The sequence below is a fragment of the Protopterus annectens genome, chromosome 1.part1 (assembly GCF_019279795.1).
Source record: "Protopterus annectens isolate FY-2018-M chromosome 1.part1, PAN1.0, whole genome shotgun sequence".
Taxonomy (NCBI): Eukaryota; Metazoa; Chordata; order Ceratodontiformes; family Protopteridae; genus Protopterus; species Protopterus annectens.
In genome coordinates, this window is record NC_056726.1 from 646,799,314 (window position 1) to 646,816,329 (window position 17,016).

The window sequence follows — 17,016 nt, forward strand, 5'->3', positions numbered from 1 at the left end:
TCACCCCCAGCATGGTATATTTCCTGATTAGCCCTAAAAATACTCCAATTCTTTTGCAGAATGTTTTTATGTCCTTGGTTAAGACATTGGGTTGAACTATGCAAGCTTGCTTAAAATTAACAGATGTGAGGGGAGAGTCTTTTTTACCAAGATGCACCTGTAGTGAGCCCCCCCCCCGCCCCTAGGAGTGGTTTATACTTCTTACCCCATTCATTATATACCCCATCTGGAATGGTCTCAACCATATCCCTAGGTTATCCCCTCTCAACAAACATATCCCTTACACAAATTCATTTTTAACATCACCCAAATCAGAGGTCATACGTGCAGTACATATAGCTTGCCCCTTAATACTTTTCTTTTGCGAGAATGGATGATGACTGGAAAAGTGTAAATGAGTTACAAAAAGTACTTTTTCGAAACACCCTAGATGTAAAGCCATGTAAAGTGTGAAAAATTGCAGTATCCAAATATAGGGTATCTCTTTCTCAACACAAGAAAATGTAAATTTTAGAAAGGGAGTAGTGTTATTTAAATATTCAATAAAAATGGGTGTGAGAGAGGCAGTGTTTACTATGTTTGGCACACAGCTGGTCATTTCTTCTTAGTTTATAGCCATAGCGAGCTAATACCTTGTGATCATCTTTAGCTAGAGATGTTAATTTAGACTCATATCTTGTTACGTCATCCAAGGCTAGCTATCTGATTTCTTTGCTCAAGCTGTGGAGAGTATTCTTTCTTTGTTGAGTTCTCTCCTGTTCTTAGATATCATTTTTTTTTTCTTTTGTTGTATTGCTTACTTATACTTGCAGTCCACCAGGGTGGCTCGTTCGTTCTGGAAGATCTGGTTTTGTTCCTGTTTGGTATGGCCGAGTGAATGCATTTGTTTAAGTGGCTATACAGGACATTTGTGTATTCCTCTGCATAGGAGACTTTGTCTATGTTGCCAGGGGTTTCAAAACTTTTAATACCATCACTTAGTAGGCGAGTTTACTTTGGAGAAATTTTTCAGTTTTTTTTTTTTTTTTTTTTTTTTTTAAACTCCAGTGTGGGTGTCCGGCTTTATCTTTACTTCAAACAACCCAGATTCATTGACTGACCTGACCAGGCAGGGCAACACACAAGGGGTGTTGCAGTAACTTCCCCCCAATGTTGGTAAACATTAGGTCAAGGATATTTGAGCTGCTTGTGGGGGTCTGGGCCAACTGTTCCAGGGCATTTGAATTAAAATCCAGGAACCTCGTAGTGATTGTGTTTGTGCTATGGATACACCTCCACTTTTGGTTGTTTCACACTCGTTTTGGGGTCTGAACATCTGAAAGGTATTGCAGCCTTGTATGGCTGGGGTACACTCTCAAAGGCCTTGGACCAAGTCTCTGTGACTACACAAATGTCAACATCTTCCAAAGTGAGGAGTGCTTCCAGGGAGTGCAGTTTACTGATGCTGCTCCTAGTATTAAGCAGCATGGCCTCGAATTTGTCTTTAGTGGATTTCATTGTCGGAAGTTAGGGTTAGGGACATAACTGCCTGGGACACACAATGTGAGACTTCAGTCATTGTCTCTCTTCATACAGTCCAGGGAGGTACGTCTCAAGTCACTTACACCAACATGTACTATGAACAGAGTCATAACGGTAACTGTTGCTGAATGACTTGAATGCGTGCATGATTTGATGGATCCTAGCACCTATAAGGCAGCTGACTGACATTTTCCTTGTTCAATGACCAAAGAAGACAAAAAACTAATGTCAGGAACACTAGCAGCAAAGCAATCCCAAAGGAAAAACAAATGTAGAAACAAAAAGTTTTAATACAAAATACCAGGGTTGAGCGCTTTCGTAAACCAGTTATGTCATCAGAATCAAATCAATGAAGAATAACACCATCATATTACACCCCTCCACTTAGTCACATGTTGAGCAATTACAACTAATCACAAATTTCTTAAAGATCCAATCACTTCAAATGTAAAAACCCTCACAAAAACAAAATTGAATCATTATTACACTTGCAGATAATGCTCATAAAATGTGTAAAACATAAACAACACCAAACATTATAATAAATGACAAATATAAAAAAGTATGTTCTATAAAAAAAATGTGTGTATAAAAACAGTTTATGAATATTTCCCTATATAGAACTGGTGCAAGTTTATACAAGGTATGACTTCGGCCTTAGTACACTGGATGTGGATAATCCCTCATTTAGACCAGGGTGGGTAGTGGAATTCAATTGAAACTGCCAACACAGTTCTCCTTCTAAAGTATCACCCCAAGGACCCCCCCCCCCCCCGATATCTTGCAACACTTGCTCCATTGTAAAGAAATGAAAATAATGACCAGGAAACTTCATAATGTGTTTGACCAAAGCATGGCTACAGTCCAATTTTCTGAAGTCAGTTTTGTGGACCAACACATTGACCAAGACGTGTATGACTTATTAGCTAATTCACATCCCAGGGTGCCTGTTATCTTTGGTATACCCAAAGTGCACAAAAGTGTTTGTACACCACCCTTCGGACCTATAGTTTCAGCTAGAGGGTCAAAGACCAACAATTTATCTATTTTTGTTGAGAGAAAAGTTAAACACATAAGGGCGTCACATCCAAGACCAGGGAGGTTATAGTTCCACTGTATTCTACCTTTGTCAGACCACTAATCAAGTATAGTGCTTCCTTCTGTATGCACCTCACCAGACACCTGCAGCAACTGGAGAGACCACCAATGTTTCTTACCAAAAGAATCCAGGGCCTCCAAAACATGACATACATGGAAAGACATAAATCCCTGTCGCTGTACTCTGTATCATACAGGCTACTGAGAGGCGACCCCTGCTTGGCCAACAGAGCAGTCTCAGACCCTACCCTAATGGAATTGCTGCACATCTGCAAATCAATCAAATGGAACAATAATAACTCGCTCCAGAGATCTCATCCTAGCCTGTGACATCAACAGAACATGTTGGAGAGAGAGATTCATCTCCCAGCAATTACAACTCCTCTAGAATAAGTTCCCACTCCATGTAAAACAGAACTCCTCAATGACCCTATTCATGCTTGACAACTAGATGGGGGACCATAAATATATCCCTGGGGTACCACCTATGTCCTTCATGGACAGGGGCAGTCTGTACTCATCACAGTATTGCTTTGCTAATGACTGTCTAAACCTGGTCAATAAGGGTATTTGAGTTTTTACATGGCTAGGCTTGTAAAGGCCCCAGGACATTAGCCTAGTAACCTCCTATGAAACTGTAGATAACTGTTTCACACTCTGAGCTGCATCTCCAGTCCTTTCCTGAGCCGAGGATTGGTTTTGAGAATCCTATGAAGTTGGAGTATTCTGGGAATGGGGTACACCAGAGATTGCCCATGTTTGTGAAACAGTAGAATGTGACCTTTCCCTGTTCTTTTTGCTTTAGCAGAGGAAGTGAAAAGTTGATGGATGGGTTTTCCTCTCTTGTGGCATGAAATGTTCATGCATGTGTTTTTGCCATCCTGTCTGATTTTATGCTTTATTACATAATTTACCTTAAAGACCAATCTTTATTTTTATTGCCCACTGGTCAAAAAGATTGTGGCTTCAGATTCTGATGTCACTGGTGATATAGAAAATTGCCCCTGTACAAGTAGAGGGAGGTAACATATGGCTTCACCTCGAGATGGGGGATCCTCAGTTGGATTTTTTGCTTCTGTTTGGTCTTGTTGATGGTTACCAAAACTCATACCCATCGGACATACTGTATTAAGCTGAAGAGATTATTTAGGCAAACTATTATCCCATACTATTTCAGTTTGTTTGCTGGTCGTACTTACCTCAGGCAGCTGCATGACTGGAGTTGTACGTTAAATGGATATTTCAGGTATCTCTGCTCATCATTAATTTGTAAATATCAGAATTGTTGCCCAGTATTTACATGGTTAATCATGCCATTAAAGGATTTCAGTGTTTTTACCTGCCTTACAAGAACCATTTTTTCTTTTGGTACTTGACGGACTTTGCCCATCTGCTGTTCAGTCAGACATACTTTGATGGGTTTAAAGCTTCTTTTATGAAAGAAGCTTTTACTTTCAGGGAAGGGGGCATGATGACTGTTTTGTCTGGCCCTAATTTGTAAGAAAGTGTATCTTTTATTTCAGAATAACTGTGTGTAGATGTGGTATTAGAATTGTCCTTAAAGTTCATTTATTTCCATGTTGTTTTTCCAGGGTTAGCTTTGTGGAAGAGGGGTAGCCCTCCATACTAGATTGTACACTGCTTGTTCATGTTCTGTGAATAAAATGCATGACTTCAGGAAGACATGGCAGTAGTTAGTCCCTTTCCTATGTAGGGAAAGGCTGACATTTGCTAAGCAGCCCTTTTTGAGCAGACTGCTTACTGCATATAATTTTTCTTTATTTGCATTTCTGCTGTTTGGAGAGGGCTTCTGTCAAAGACCACACTCCAGGTGCTTCATGATCTTCTGAAACATGGCCTGTTTGGACATTTATGCCATGGCCACTTTGTCATTGTCTCAAAGTTTCACAAGCCACTAGTTTGAACTGTGATTCCAGGAGCAGGGCCCTCATCTATATCAGAACATCAAGAATCTGTCTTACGATCCTTGACCATGTTGTACTTCCTACTTCATTAGGTCTCTGAGGTCGCATGTAGCAGGCAATAATTCATCAAGTAAGTTGATTTGCAGAGAAGCCTTTTGTGATGAATGTTTATTACCTTCTCACAGATCTGCAAGGAAGCCTTCTTTGATGCATGCTTATCTTCTCGCAGTCTCTGTGTGTCTGGACTGTTGTGCCACTTTGTGGTGGCAGATGGATATCCCTTGTAAGTCAGGCACTTGTATAATTATTATTGTGTGTTTTTCTGTTTTTTGGCATGCATGATGTTCGTGTTTCACTGCTGCAGTCATTACTCTTGGGTTATCCTGCCGTCAGGCAGGCCCGCAGTCGGCCTGAGTTCCAAAGTCTTGGTCCGGCGTCGGTTGCTGTCGCATCTTCCCTGACGTCAGTGCGCCAGGGGTATATAAGAAGCAGCCGACGCCATTTTCTTCAGTCTTTTTTGCCACACGGTGCCCAAAACAAAAGCAGTTCGCAAGTGCCGGTCTGCCGACTCCTGAGATTTCAAATTCAATTTCAGATCCGGAGTCTTCAATAAAGCTAAGTACCCCATTGGGGAAACTGTTTCTTGCCTCAGACCGATGTCAGTAAAAGTTAATAATTGTATTTCTTGTGGGAAGCAAATACCTCATAAGGATTTTCATTCTTACTGTATTCCATGCCTAGGCCCAGATCACGACATCACTATTTCTTGGTTTTGTGCTAGATTTAACAAACGCACTATTAAACGTCTGTTTGATTTTGCTCGCCATTACTTTGGGTGAAGCTTTAATTATACAATGCCATCGGAACAACCGACGACCGGAATGCACAAAAAACCATAAAGATGAGGAAAAGCATCCGAGACCCAAAACAGACGACGAAGCTTATTCTAGGCCAGTCGCCGGTTCACTGGTTTTAAGTGAGGCGCTTTCGCAGCCCCTGACACCCGCTACCTCAAAACTACAGGCCGTGACAGACTCCCACGTGGAGGTGCCTAGGCCTCCGGATACTCAGGGTGTTGGGCCAATGGAGATTAACCCTTCAGATGGGTCCGGAGCCGCTGAGCAGGCATCTGCTTCGGAGGGTGTTTTCAGGCTTACTCAACTTACCATTGCAACTGCAGCCAAGACTAAACCTGCATTAAGACAAAGAAGCAAGTACAGCATTCACCTGGACAGGCCTCCATACCTAAAAAACAGATGCTCAAGATGGCCGAAGACTTGATAACTCTAATCAGGGGTTCCCATCCCCCTCCTGATAAAAGGCCTAGGCAGGATACAGATTGATTCCTCTGACCAGGTTTCTATATATTCAGATTCCTCTTCAGACCAGGGATATTCTTTACCCCCCTACGAGGATTCTGATGCTGAAGAATCAATTCCTTCAGCTTCTCCTCCTAAGGATTATTATTTTGGGGAAACTTTACATACCACGAGGGAGCATTTCCATTGGGAGGGCCAGGATTACTCAGAATCCAAGAAAAGGCTCAGAGACTTTCTTTTACTGCCTCAGCACTGGCCCCTTGCTATTCCGCCAGTGTTGGACATTGTGGATGAATCTAGTTTAAATCCTGATTCTTTACCCCCAGCTCCAGTCAAGCCAGACAGGTACTACAGAGTCCCTGACTCTCACAAATTTCTTTATAAGAACCCTGTTGCTGACCCAGAAACTGTTTCCCAGGGTCCCAAAGGGGTTAAGGCTTCCACGGCTAAGAATCCAGTTCCCTCGGATAGGGACTCTAGAGCATTAGACAGATGGGGAAAGAAAGTTTACACCTCTGCAACTTTAGCAGTGAGGGCTCTAAATTGCCAGTTTCACATGCTTAAATATCAACAATACTTACTGTCTCAATTAAAACAGAAAATGAGTACAAATGCAGAACAACCTGCCTATAAGGAAATGCAGGATTTATTGCATGCAGCTGAACAAGTGGGAAAACATACTTTGCAATGTGGTTTTGATTCATTAGAAGCTTCTTGTAGAGCAGCAGTTACAGGATCTGTGATTCGAAGACATGCTTGGTTAAAAGAACAAAGTTTCCCAGATCATGTTAAGGCAAAATTATTGGATGCTCCTTTGCAGCAATATAATTTATTTGGTATTAAGACAGAAGAGGTATTAAAGAAAATGGAGGATAAGGCAAAATCTATGCAAACAGTGAAGGATTTCTTACAGGTACAGCCACCACGATTTAGCAGGAATTGGCCTACAAAGAATTGGTCCTATCCAGTGTCAGACAGGCCACAAAGAGGCAGATACAGATGCCCAAGAGGCAGATCTCGGCCACAAGGATCTTGCAGACCATGACAGTGGGGTGCTTCAAACCCAAAAGGAGGTGAGGACAAGTCACAACCTTACAGGAAACGGTCCCAATGACTTCCCTCTTCCAATGCCAAACTCTTCACTTTTGGCAGCTCCCTTAGGGGGGAAACTAGCACTTTTTTCTCAAAACTGGCAAGCAGTCACCCAAGACAAATGGGTGCTGAATATTGTGTCTTAAGGTTACAGGTTCCACTTTCACACTTTTCCAAGGCTAAAAGAAATGCCAGACCTGCCACAAAATCAATGGGCAGAGGCACAAAAACAAATTACAGCTCTCATGGACATGAGAGCTATTCAAAAGGTACCACAACAGGAAAAAGGACAAGGATTTTACTTGAGACTCTTCCTGGTACCCAGAAAGGAGAAAGCCTGGAGGCCCATTGTGGACCTTTCCACTCTATAAATACTTACCTGGATGTTCCGAAATTCAAAATGCTGACACTACAACAGCTCCTTCCCATGTTGGGCAAGCTTGGCTTGTTACTTTGGACCTCAGAGGCATACCTGCATGTCCCTATCAGACAAAATTGCAGAAGATACCTCAGATTCATAGCTGGTTCAATGCACTACCAATTCCCTGCACTGCCCTTTGGCTTATCTACTGCGCCCAGGGTCTTTACAAAGTGCCTGGCGCCAGTAATTGCATTTTGCAGACACAAAGGAATTCAAATATATCCATATCTGGACGACTGCCTGATTCAAGCAGAGAGCAAGGACATTCTTCTACAGCATCTGGCGTTCGTAAAATGATTTGCCTCGGGTACACAGTAAACGAAAAGAAATCAAAACTAGTGCCCTCACAAGAGATAATATTCCTGGGTGCCAGCTTAAATACAACGGCCCAGATCGCTTACCTCACGCCAGACAAACAAGGACAACTGACTCAGTATTTTCAATTGATGGCAACAAAGTCCCAACTCCCTGCAAGAAAAATTCTGCAGGCCTTAGGATTCATGACATCCTTCATACTACTAATTTCCATATGCAAGACTGCATATGAGGAAATTACAGTGGTACCTAAAAAGTGTTTGGTCTCAACATTCTCACAGCCTGGAGACAGTAATACCACTAATTCCCTGCCTACCGCAGGAGTTTTGATGGTGGGCACAGGCATGTCACCTCAACAGGAGTCAGCCTTTCACTCTTCCCACAGCCAGGCAGATTTTAACAACAGACGCCTCTGATTACGCCTGGGGAGCACACATGGCAGGAAAATGTATTCGGGGCAAATGGACCACAGACCAAATGCATCTTCACATCAATCAAAAAGAGATGTTGGCTGTACAAAATGCCCTTACAGCTTTCAAGGATCTTCTGCATCCAGGACAATTACTATTAAAGACAGACAGCACCACTGTAATGTGGTACATAAACAAGGGGGCACTCATTCTTGCCCCCTATGCAGACAAGCCATGACCTTGTGGAACACAGCTCTAACCTTTCAAGTTCATATGCAAGCACAATTCCTGCCAGGAAAGAAAAACACTCTGGCAGACGACTTAAGAAACATCATGGATCCTCACGAGTGGAAATTAAATCCACAAGTCCTCAGCATGATAATGCAAAAATGGGGGTGCCCGGATATAGATCTTTTTGCCTCACCACTGAATTACCAACTACAAAAATTCTGCACAAGGACTTATCACACACAAGCATGGAAAGTGGATGCTCTTTCATTCAACTGGAAAAGCCGAAGTGTTTATGCCTTCCCACCTCTGCCTCTCCTCACAAAGGTACTCCTAAAAGCCAGACAAGAAAAAACAGATGATTCTGATTGCTCCAGACTGGCCACGCCAGCATTGGTACCCAATCTTAAAGAACTTAGCTCAAGGCCCACTTTGTATTTTGCCTCAAATTCCACACCTTCTGACTCAGCAAAACAATCAGATACTGCACAGTCCGCTCAAAAGCTTAAACCTGGCTGCATGGCAGGTTCATTAGCCAAACAGACAACTTCTCTGTCTAAAGCTGTTATGGATGTCATTTTGGAGGCCAGGAGGCCTAGCACTAGGGAATCTTATTCAGAAAAGTGGAAGAGATTCTGTGCCTGGAACCAGGCTCAAAACCTTGATCCCCTGGTCCCCAACATTCATCAGATACTATAATACTTGACTGAGATGCTGGACAAAGGACTATCCTTCTCATCCAGTAAGATTCACGCTTCTGCCATCTCTGTTCATTACAACACAGATCCTCCTATTTTCTCTCACCCATTGCTAAAGCAGTACCTCAGAGGGGCTAAAAACATAAGACCACCCCGGAGAGCACAAACACCAACTTGGGACCTCAATTTCGTTTTGGAAAAACTCACTTTGCCTCCTTTTGAACCAGCCAATTCAGCAGAGTTAAAAATATATATCATGGAAAATTGCTCTGCTTCTGGCAATAACCTCAGCACGAAGAGTCTCAGAACTGCAGGCACTAATGGCAGTGGAGCCTTTCATCATTTTCCATCAGGACAGGGTTTCTTTAAGAACAAACCCTACCTTTATGCCTAAGGTGGTATCCAGTGTGGCTCTTAACCAATCTATTCACTTGCCAGCATTTTATCCAAATACCCAGAATAAAGGGGAGAGACTTCTACATTCCTTGAACATACACAGGCAATTGCGCTTCTACTTGGACAAAACAAAAACTTTCAGAAAATCTGAACAATTGTTTGTATCATATGCTGCAGGATCACAGGGAAAGGCTATTTCAAAGCAGACCATTTCAAAGTGGATAGGACACTGTATCCGGTTCTGCTACACACAACATGGGAAACCTGTGCCTAGTAATATTAGACCACATTCCACCAGGGCAACTGCCACTTCCACTGCCTACCTTAGAGGAGTACCTACCAAAGATATCTTGGAAGCTGCAACTTGGAGTTCAGTGCACACCTTTACCAAGCATTACCATTTGCCTCTTTATTCTAGATCCAGAGTTGTCTTTGCCACTGCAGTGCTGCAGGGCCTCATAGCCACACCAAATCCTCTATAGAGCCAGCCCCCCAAACTCAGCTTTGGGATTCTACCCAAGTGTAATGACTGCAGCAGTGAAACACTATGAACATAGTACAGTTTTGTACCTACCATAAATCTAGATGTTAGTGTCTTCACTGCTGCAGTCCAGGTTACCCACCCGCCAGCCCCTCTTTCTTATCTTGGAATAACCTATACTACCTATGTGGTGTATTTGCTGGATGTCCTTCATGGATGCATCTGCAGTCATAACAAGTGGGTTGTCCTGTCGTCAGGCAGCCCTGCAGTCGGCCGGATTCCAAAGTCCGGTCCGCTTCGCTGATGTCGCACTCCACCCGCGTCATCTCTGTTGGTCTTCGGGTATAAAAGCATCAGCCGACGCCATTTTCCTCAGTCTTTCTTGCCGCGTGGCGCCCGAAGCAGAAGCTGTTCGCAAGTGCCGGTCGGTCGGATCCAGAGATTACTTCTACCGAATACTACTTCGAAGACTTCTAAAGCTAAGTACCCCGTTGGGGACTCTTTCTTGCCTCAGCCGATGTCAGAAAAAGTTAACAATTGTTTAACCTGTGGGAAACAAATACCTCATAAAGATTTCCACTCTTACTGTCTGCCTTGTTTAGGCCCAGCCCACGTAGCAGCCTGTTCGGCCTGTGCCTCTTTCAACCGACGAACGCTTAGGCGTCGGTCGGAGTTTGCAGAACAGTTTTTCGGTTCTGATTTTGCGTACATTATGCCGCCGGATCCTCCGACTACCCCAAAACGCAAAGATAAAGACCGACACTCGCGGTCCGCGGTTTCGCCGAAACCACGGTAAAGCAAACCATGAGTGTCTCGGTTTCGCCGAAACCGAAAACTGCTCAAAGTACAGCTGAACCTATTCTTACAACTGAGGCCCCTGCTACAACTCTTGAATCGACCTCAGAAATTTTACCCACTACGGTGGTTGACTTATCAGACACCATCCCCTTGGATGTCTCTACCCCAGCACGTGGTGCTGCTAGGCCTCCAGCTGCCATGTCCATTAAGGCCTTCGCCAGGGCTAAAGCAGCCAAGACTACTAAAACAGTGCCTGTTAAACCCCCCACATCCAGGCCCTCTTCTAGTTCTCAAATGCTTTCTTTGGCAGAAGATTTAATTTCTTTAATTAGAGGATCTCAATCTCACCCAGACATTCTTATCTTGGAATAACCTATACTACCTATGTGGTGTATTTGCTGGTTACTGAAGGTTTTATTTTTTTTACCTTTTTTGTATGTTTTATTAGCAATATGTATTGCCTACCATTTTTGGGGGCAACTGACATCTGGGGCAAGAAAAACTGAAGAAAATGGCATTGGCTGCTTCTTATATACCCCTGGCGCACTGACGTCAGGGAAGATGCGACAGCAACCGATGCCGGACCAAGACTTGGAACTCAGGCCGACTGCGGGCCCGCCTGACGGCAGGATAACCCAAGTGTAATGACTGCAGCAGTGAAGACACTCTAACATCTACATTTATGGTAGGTACAAAACTGTACTTTTCCTTAGTTGATGTGGGTTGAAATGAGGAATGTAGGGGCTGAGATTACCTTACTCGTTTGGCATGTGGTATGAAGACTCATGCTGGCTGGAAGCTCTGGAAAATGACAAAAAAATCAGAAATGATGCTGAGTTTGGAGTACTGAAATAAGAACTTTCCAAATTACCCAGTGCAGAAAATCCCCTCAGAGGTAACTGAGTATGTGTCTGATATTTATGGGTTTTTTTTTTCATAACTTGTCTTTCTTAAGTTTTTATATGGTTTTGATGCATTTTCATAACTTATCTTTCTGAACACGTTTTTATTTTTGTTTTGTGCTTTGAAGACAATGTCACCTTACAGATAGATGGAGTTCTCTATCTTCGAATAATGGATCCTTTCAAGGTAATGTAACTTCTTTTAACATACCTCTCTGAATCAGTATTATTTAGGATTTCATTGTCATTAATAAAGGTGTAACTGACAGCTGAAGGGGTCCAGGATTCATTCTTTATCTCTGATCAGTGTGGAGTTTTGCATATTCCTACCTTGTCTGTGTAGGTTTTCTCAAGATGCTTCAGTTTCCTCTTCAAAAATATTCTAGTTGATGGGCTTCATTAAATGTGCATTGTATGTTTTCTTGTTTTGTCTTTAACTACAGTAGAACATTGATCCATGTGAACAGTTTCAGGCTTAGCCTGCATCAGACACCATACAAATAGTGCATTAGTGCAACAAGTGCTAACATGAGTTCTGAACAGCTCAAAAAATGGAAGAAAGAAAATGTGCATTTGTTACAGCATTAAAAAAGTTATACACTGATAATATGGCGATGGTAGACAAGCAATGTGCAGAAAGGATAACGTTATAGTTAGTAGCAGAGAACTGAAGAGCAGGGAAAGGATAGTAAAAGTATGTTTAAAGGAGGGAGGATGCTGGAATAAGGAGGAGAAAAGCGAGAGAAAGTGACAGAATATGAAACTTGGGAATAAGAGGTACTCCCACAGTGCAGCATGCTTCCCCTTTCTCCAGATCTTGTTTGCTGCATTGGAGTTCACTTTGGGAGGCACTGCCAAGATCACCTGACAATGTTTTGTATGCCAGTTTTTGAAAAGAAGTGTATTTGACTCATGTTCCCTAATTTTATAGGCAGTAGTGTAACAAGAGTGGGGTGAAGAGGCATCTGCCAGGGTTGTGAGCGAGACTTCCTGCATTTTAATTGTTTTCTGTAATAAAATGCAGGTACAGAAAGGTGATTCAATTTAATTTTTTCTCTTTAGTTGAGCGGAGGTGCATGGATTGGGAGGAAGTTGATGTGGCAAGGACCACTCTGTTTTTTATTTTTTAGTTGAGGAGGGGATGTGGATTTGTAGGAAGCTAACTTTTTGGTAAGGGAATAAGGCAGTACTTAAGGAGCTGACACTAGGTGCTAAATGAGCCAGCTATGGCTCTGTTTAGAGGTAAAGTCTTTCTCTCATTTATAATTACTGGTTTGTGTTTTTTCCCTTCTAGAAACTTTATTAAATATTAACCATTTTTCCTTTTTCCAACCTTGTGCAAATGTTATGCATAGTGGACTCTCCCCCAGTGGTTGGCCCCTTTATTTTAAACCTGTTGCACATCATGCACAGACAAATACTAGCAGGTAAAATTTTACTACTATTGTAAGTTTTCTGTTTCCATTTCCAATCATCTTAATCTTTCATATGTTTCTTTAATTACTAACAAACTGCAGTTAGGAAAAGAAAAAAATGTAAAATGCCTTCTAACACAAACGTCTCAACATTATCAAATCTCATAACTATGTACAGTTTTGGTACTTAATTCTCTTTCCCACATTAAAGGATGCATGCCGCATTAATCTCTTACACATTTAAGATAGTGAATTCCTTAAGTAATATAGGCCTTGCAACCGTCGTCATGATTTTGCTCTTGTTTAGGGTTAGCCTGCAGTTCCTCTACCCTGTGGAATCTGTCCCAAATGTTCGACTTACCAACAACTAACTTATTCCCTTTGTATGTCTGCCCATTTAGCTCCTTGATTTGCATCTGTGATATTTCACAAACCTCATCATCCTAGTTATCTGATCAGCTTTCCCCTTTCTGGATACATGTTTTTTTTGTTTGTTTTAATTCTCAACTTCTGAAGTGCTAATGACTTTACCTTGTTTTGAAGTTTTTAAGCCCTTATAGGGGTTGGGAGTTAGCATATTGAATAAGGTGTTTACATCACAGACCAGATACAGGGTTTGATTCTCACTAAGGGAAAATTGGCTAGGCTTAAAATGGCCCATAAAGGCAGTCAGCCTAGTAATTACTTGTCCCTACATAGAAAAAAAATGTGCTGTCTTCCTCCACCCATATATAGCTCTTAAGGTTTCATGAATCTGTTGCTTAAAGCATTCCAGTTCAGTAAAATCCCAAAAAATATGTTCCTAGTTGGTCACTATATTCATTACGATGCCAGCATCTCCAGTCTGCTGCTGGATAGATTTTCTGTAATCTACTTTGGATGCAACATTGCTTATGTAAACACTTCAAGCCAAAACTCTGAAATTGCCTACATTGTGTTGCGAATCTAGGAGCTAAACAACTTCCTATCTGTTCAGATCCTTTATCTGTCTCCATTCTCCCCTCATCTGTTTTTCAGTACCTGATACTTATCAGTATTCCATACCTTGTAACTAAAACTCTTTTCTTATTTGCTGGGTCTTGTCTAGCTTCCACCAAGAATTCCATGTCTTTTGTATCCAACTCCTTCCTGATCCTTTGGAACCTTTTGTCCCTTATTTCCTTTGCCACCCCTAAATAGAGCCATTTATTCCCATCTGCTAGGTTGTAATGTTGATGTTCTTCATTCCACATTGCTGCAGTCCTAACCATTGGGTAGTCCGCTGTCCAGTCGGCCCGAATACCAGAGTATATGGCTGATGTCGGTCAGGGCGCATTAGACTGACGTCAGTACGTCAGGGTAGTAATGCGCATGACCGACGTCATATCCTCAGTCTTTTTTGCCGCATGGTCCGATGCAGAAGCAGTTTTGCGAGTGCAGGTTGGCGTTCTGAAATTTTCTGAAGTCGGAGTTTCAGACCGAATCAGAGTTGGCTAAGTACCCCGTTGGGGAACATTTTGGTTTTTTCTTGCCTCAGTATTTAACCGGATGTCAGAAAAAGTGAATAACTGTATTTCTTGTGGGAAACAGATACCTCATAGGGATTACCATACCTTGTGTATACCTTGTTTAGGGCCTGAGCACGACGTTGTTGGATGCCGCTCTTGTGCTAGGTTTAACAAACGCACTATTAAGAGACGGTTAGACTGTGCCAGGTTAGTGTTTGGGAAGCGTTGCAATTATAAAATGCCGTCGGATGCTCCGACGCCCGCTTCGTCCAAAAAGCGCAAGGACAAAACAGCGAAGCCTAGGGTTGAACCGGCAGTCCCAGACGTTGGTTCTTTAGAAGGCTCAGTGGAGCCGGAGGTTTTGCCAGGAGTTTCTTTGGAGTCTCAGGCAGAGACTTTACTGTTACAGGATGTGCCTTCTCAGGAAGTAGGCCAGGCTGAGGGGGCTTCTCAGGTAACTGTTCTTCCCTCTCTTCCCAAGGTAGTTAGAGCCTCTCCTTCTGTTTCCAAAGCTTCTTTGAGGGGTAGGCCAAGTTTAGCTTCAGTGGGGGCTTCTCCTAGCACTTCAGGTTCTGTGCCTAAGAAACATATGCTTAAAATGGCAGAAGATTTGATTACTATGATTAGAGGTTCTATGCCCCCTCCTGATAAGAGGCCTAGGGTGGAACCTGGGTTTGATAGTTTTGAACAGTGTTCAGAGGCTTCTGAGTCTTCTGCGGAAGATTTGCAGGAGTATCCTCCTTATTCTGATTCTGATGTGGATGATTCCACTCCTACAGCTTCTCCTCCTGAGGATTTCTCTTTTTCAGAGACTCTGCATTCCATGAGGGAGCACTTTAAATGGGAAGGCCAGGATTACTCTGATTCCAGGAAAAGGCTTAGGGAATTCTTGTTTTTACCCCGGCATAGGCCTTTGGCTATACCTCCTGTGTTGAATGTGGTGGAAGATGTTTTTGCAGAGGCTTCCCTGAACCCTGATTCTTTGCCTCCTGCTCCTGTTAAACCTGATAGGTACTATAGGGTGCCTGAAGCTCATAAGTATCTTTTTAAGAGTCCTCGGGCAGACCCGGAAACTGTTTCTCAGGGACCTAAAGGTGTTAAGGCCTCTGTGGTTAAAAATCCTGTTCCCACTGATAAAGAGGCAAGGGCTTTGGATAGATGGGGAAAGAAAGTGTATACTTCTTCCACTTTAGCCATGAGGGCGTTGAATTGTCAGTTTCACATGCTAAAATATCAAAATTATCTCCTTTCACAACTGAAATCTAAGGTGGATGCTTTGGCGGAAGGTATTGAGTGTAAAGAGTTGCTGGATTTAGTTCATGTGTCTGAACAAGTGGGTAAGCATTCTTTGCAATGTGGTTTTGATGCTGTACAGGCCTCCTCGAGGGTGGCTGCCACTAGTTCTGTTCTTCGCAGGCATGCCTGGTTGAGGGATCAGAATTTAGCTGAGCATGTTAAGACAAGGATTTTGGATGCTCCTTTACAGTCTGATGTGTTGTTTGGTTCGCCTGTGGAAGCAGTTCTGAAGAAAATGGAGGACAAAGCTAAGTCTATGCAAACTGTTAAAGATTTTTTGCAGGTGCAGCCACCAAGTTTAGTAGAAATTGGCCTACTAAGGGATGGACATATCCTGCTTATGATTCCCAGTCTAGGGGTAGGTCTAGACGTGGTAGGGGCAGAGCTCAAGGTTCTTTTAGGCCTAGAACAGGGAGTTCACCTGCTCAGACTTCTGGTGAGGGCAGGGGTCAGTCCTTTCGTAAACAGACCCAATGACCTGCCTTTTCAGCTGCCAGTAGATTCTCGCCTGGCAGCTCCTTTGGGAGGAAGACTGTCTCTTTTCAAAGAAAATTGGGATTTCATTACTCAAGACAGATGGGTGTTGGATATCATTCACCACGGTTACAGGTTTTATTTCCATACATTGCCCCCTTTCAAAGGCATGCCAGACGTTCCTCCTCCACAAAGGAAAGAGGCTCACAAGCAAATTTCTCTGTTACTCCAAATAGGGGCCATTCAGCCAGTCCCTGTATCAGAAAGGGGCCTAGGATTTTATTCTCGCCTGTTCCTAGTACCAAAGAAGGGGAACACATGGAGACCAATTTTGGATTTATCTATCCTCAACACTTATCTGGACATTCCCAAGTTCAAGATGTTGACGTTACAACAGCTTTTACCTCTGCTGGGCAAAGATCACTGGATGGTAACTTTAGATCTCAAGGAAGCTTACCTTCATGTGCCTATAAGACTAAGTTGCAGGAAGTATCTGCGTTTCGAGCTGGAAATTCTCATTATCAGTTCTCTGCATTGCCCTTTGGCTTATCTACTGCCCAGAGTATTCACAAAGGTTCTGGCTCCAGTGATAGCTTACTTCAGGCTAAAAGGAATTCAGATCTATCCTTACTTGGACGACTGCCTGATTCTGGCTCAAGAAAAGGAAGACCTTCTACAACATCTGGAATATGTTATAGCAGTGCTAAGATGCCTAGGGTATTCTGTGAACGAAATAAAGT

General features: G+C 42.8%; 1 protein-coding gene across 1 annotated transcript in view; it reads left to right on the forward strand.

Moving 5' to 3' along the window:
* Positions 1–17,016, forward strand: part of STOML2 (stomatin like 2) — a 693,656-nt gene that overhangs the window by 117,056 nt on the left and 559,584 nt on the right. Inside the window, exon 4 of the mRNA XM_044077348.1 lies at positions 11,733–11,791. Within this exon, the coding sequence (XP_043933283.1) occupies positions 11,733–11,791 (59 nt within the window). The remainder of the gene's footprint in view (positions 1–11,732; positions 11,792–17,016) is intronic.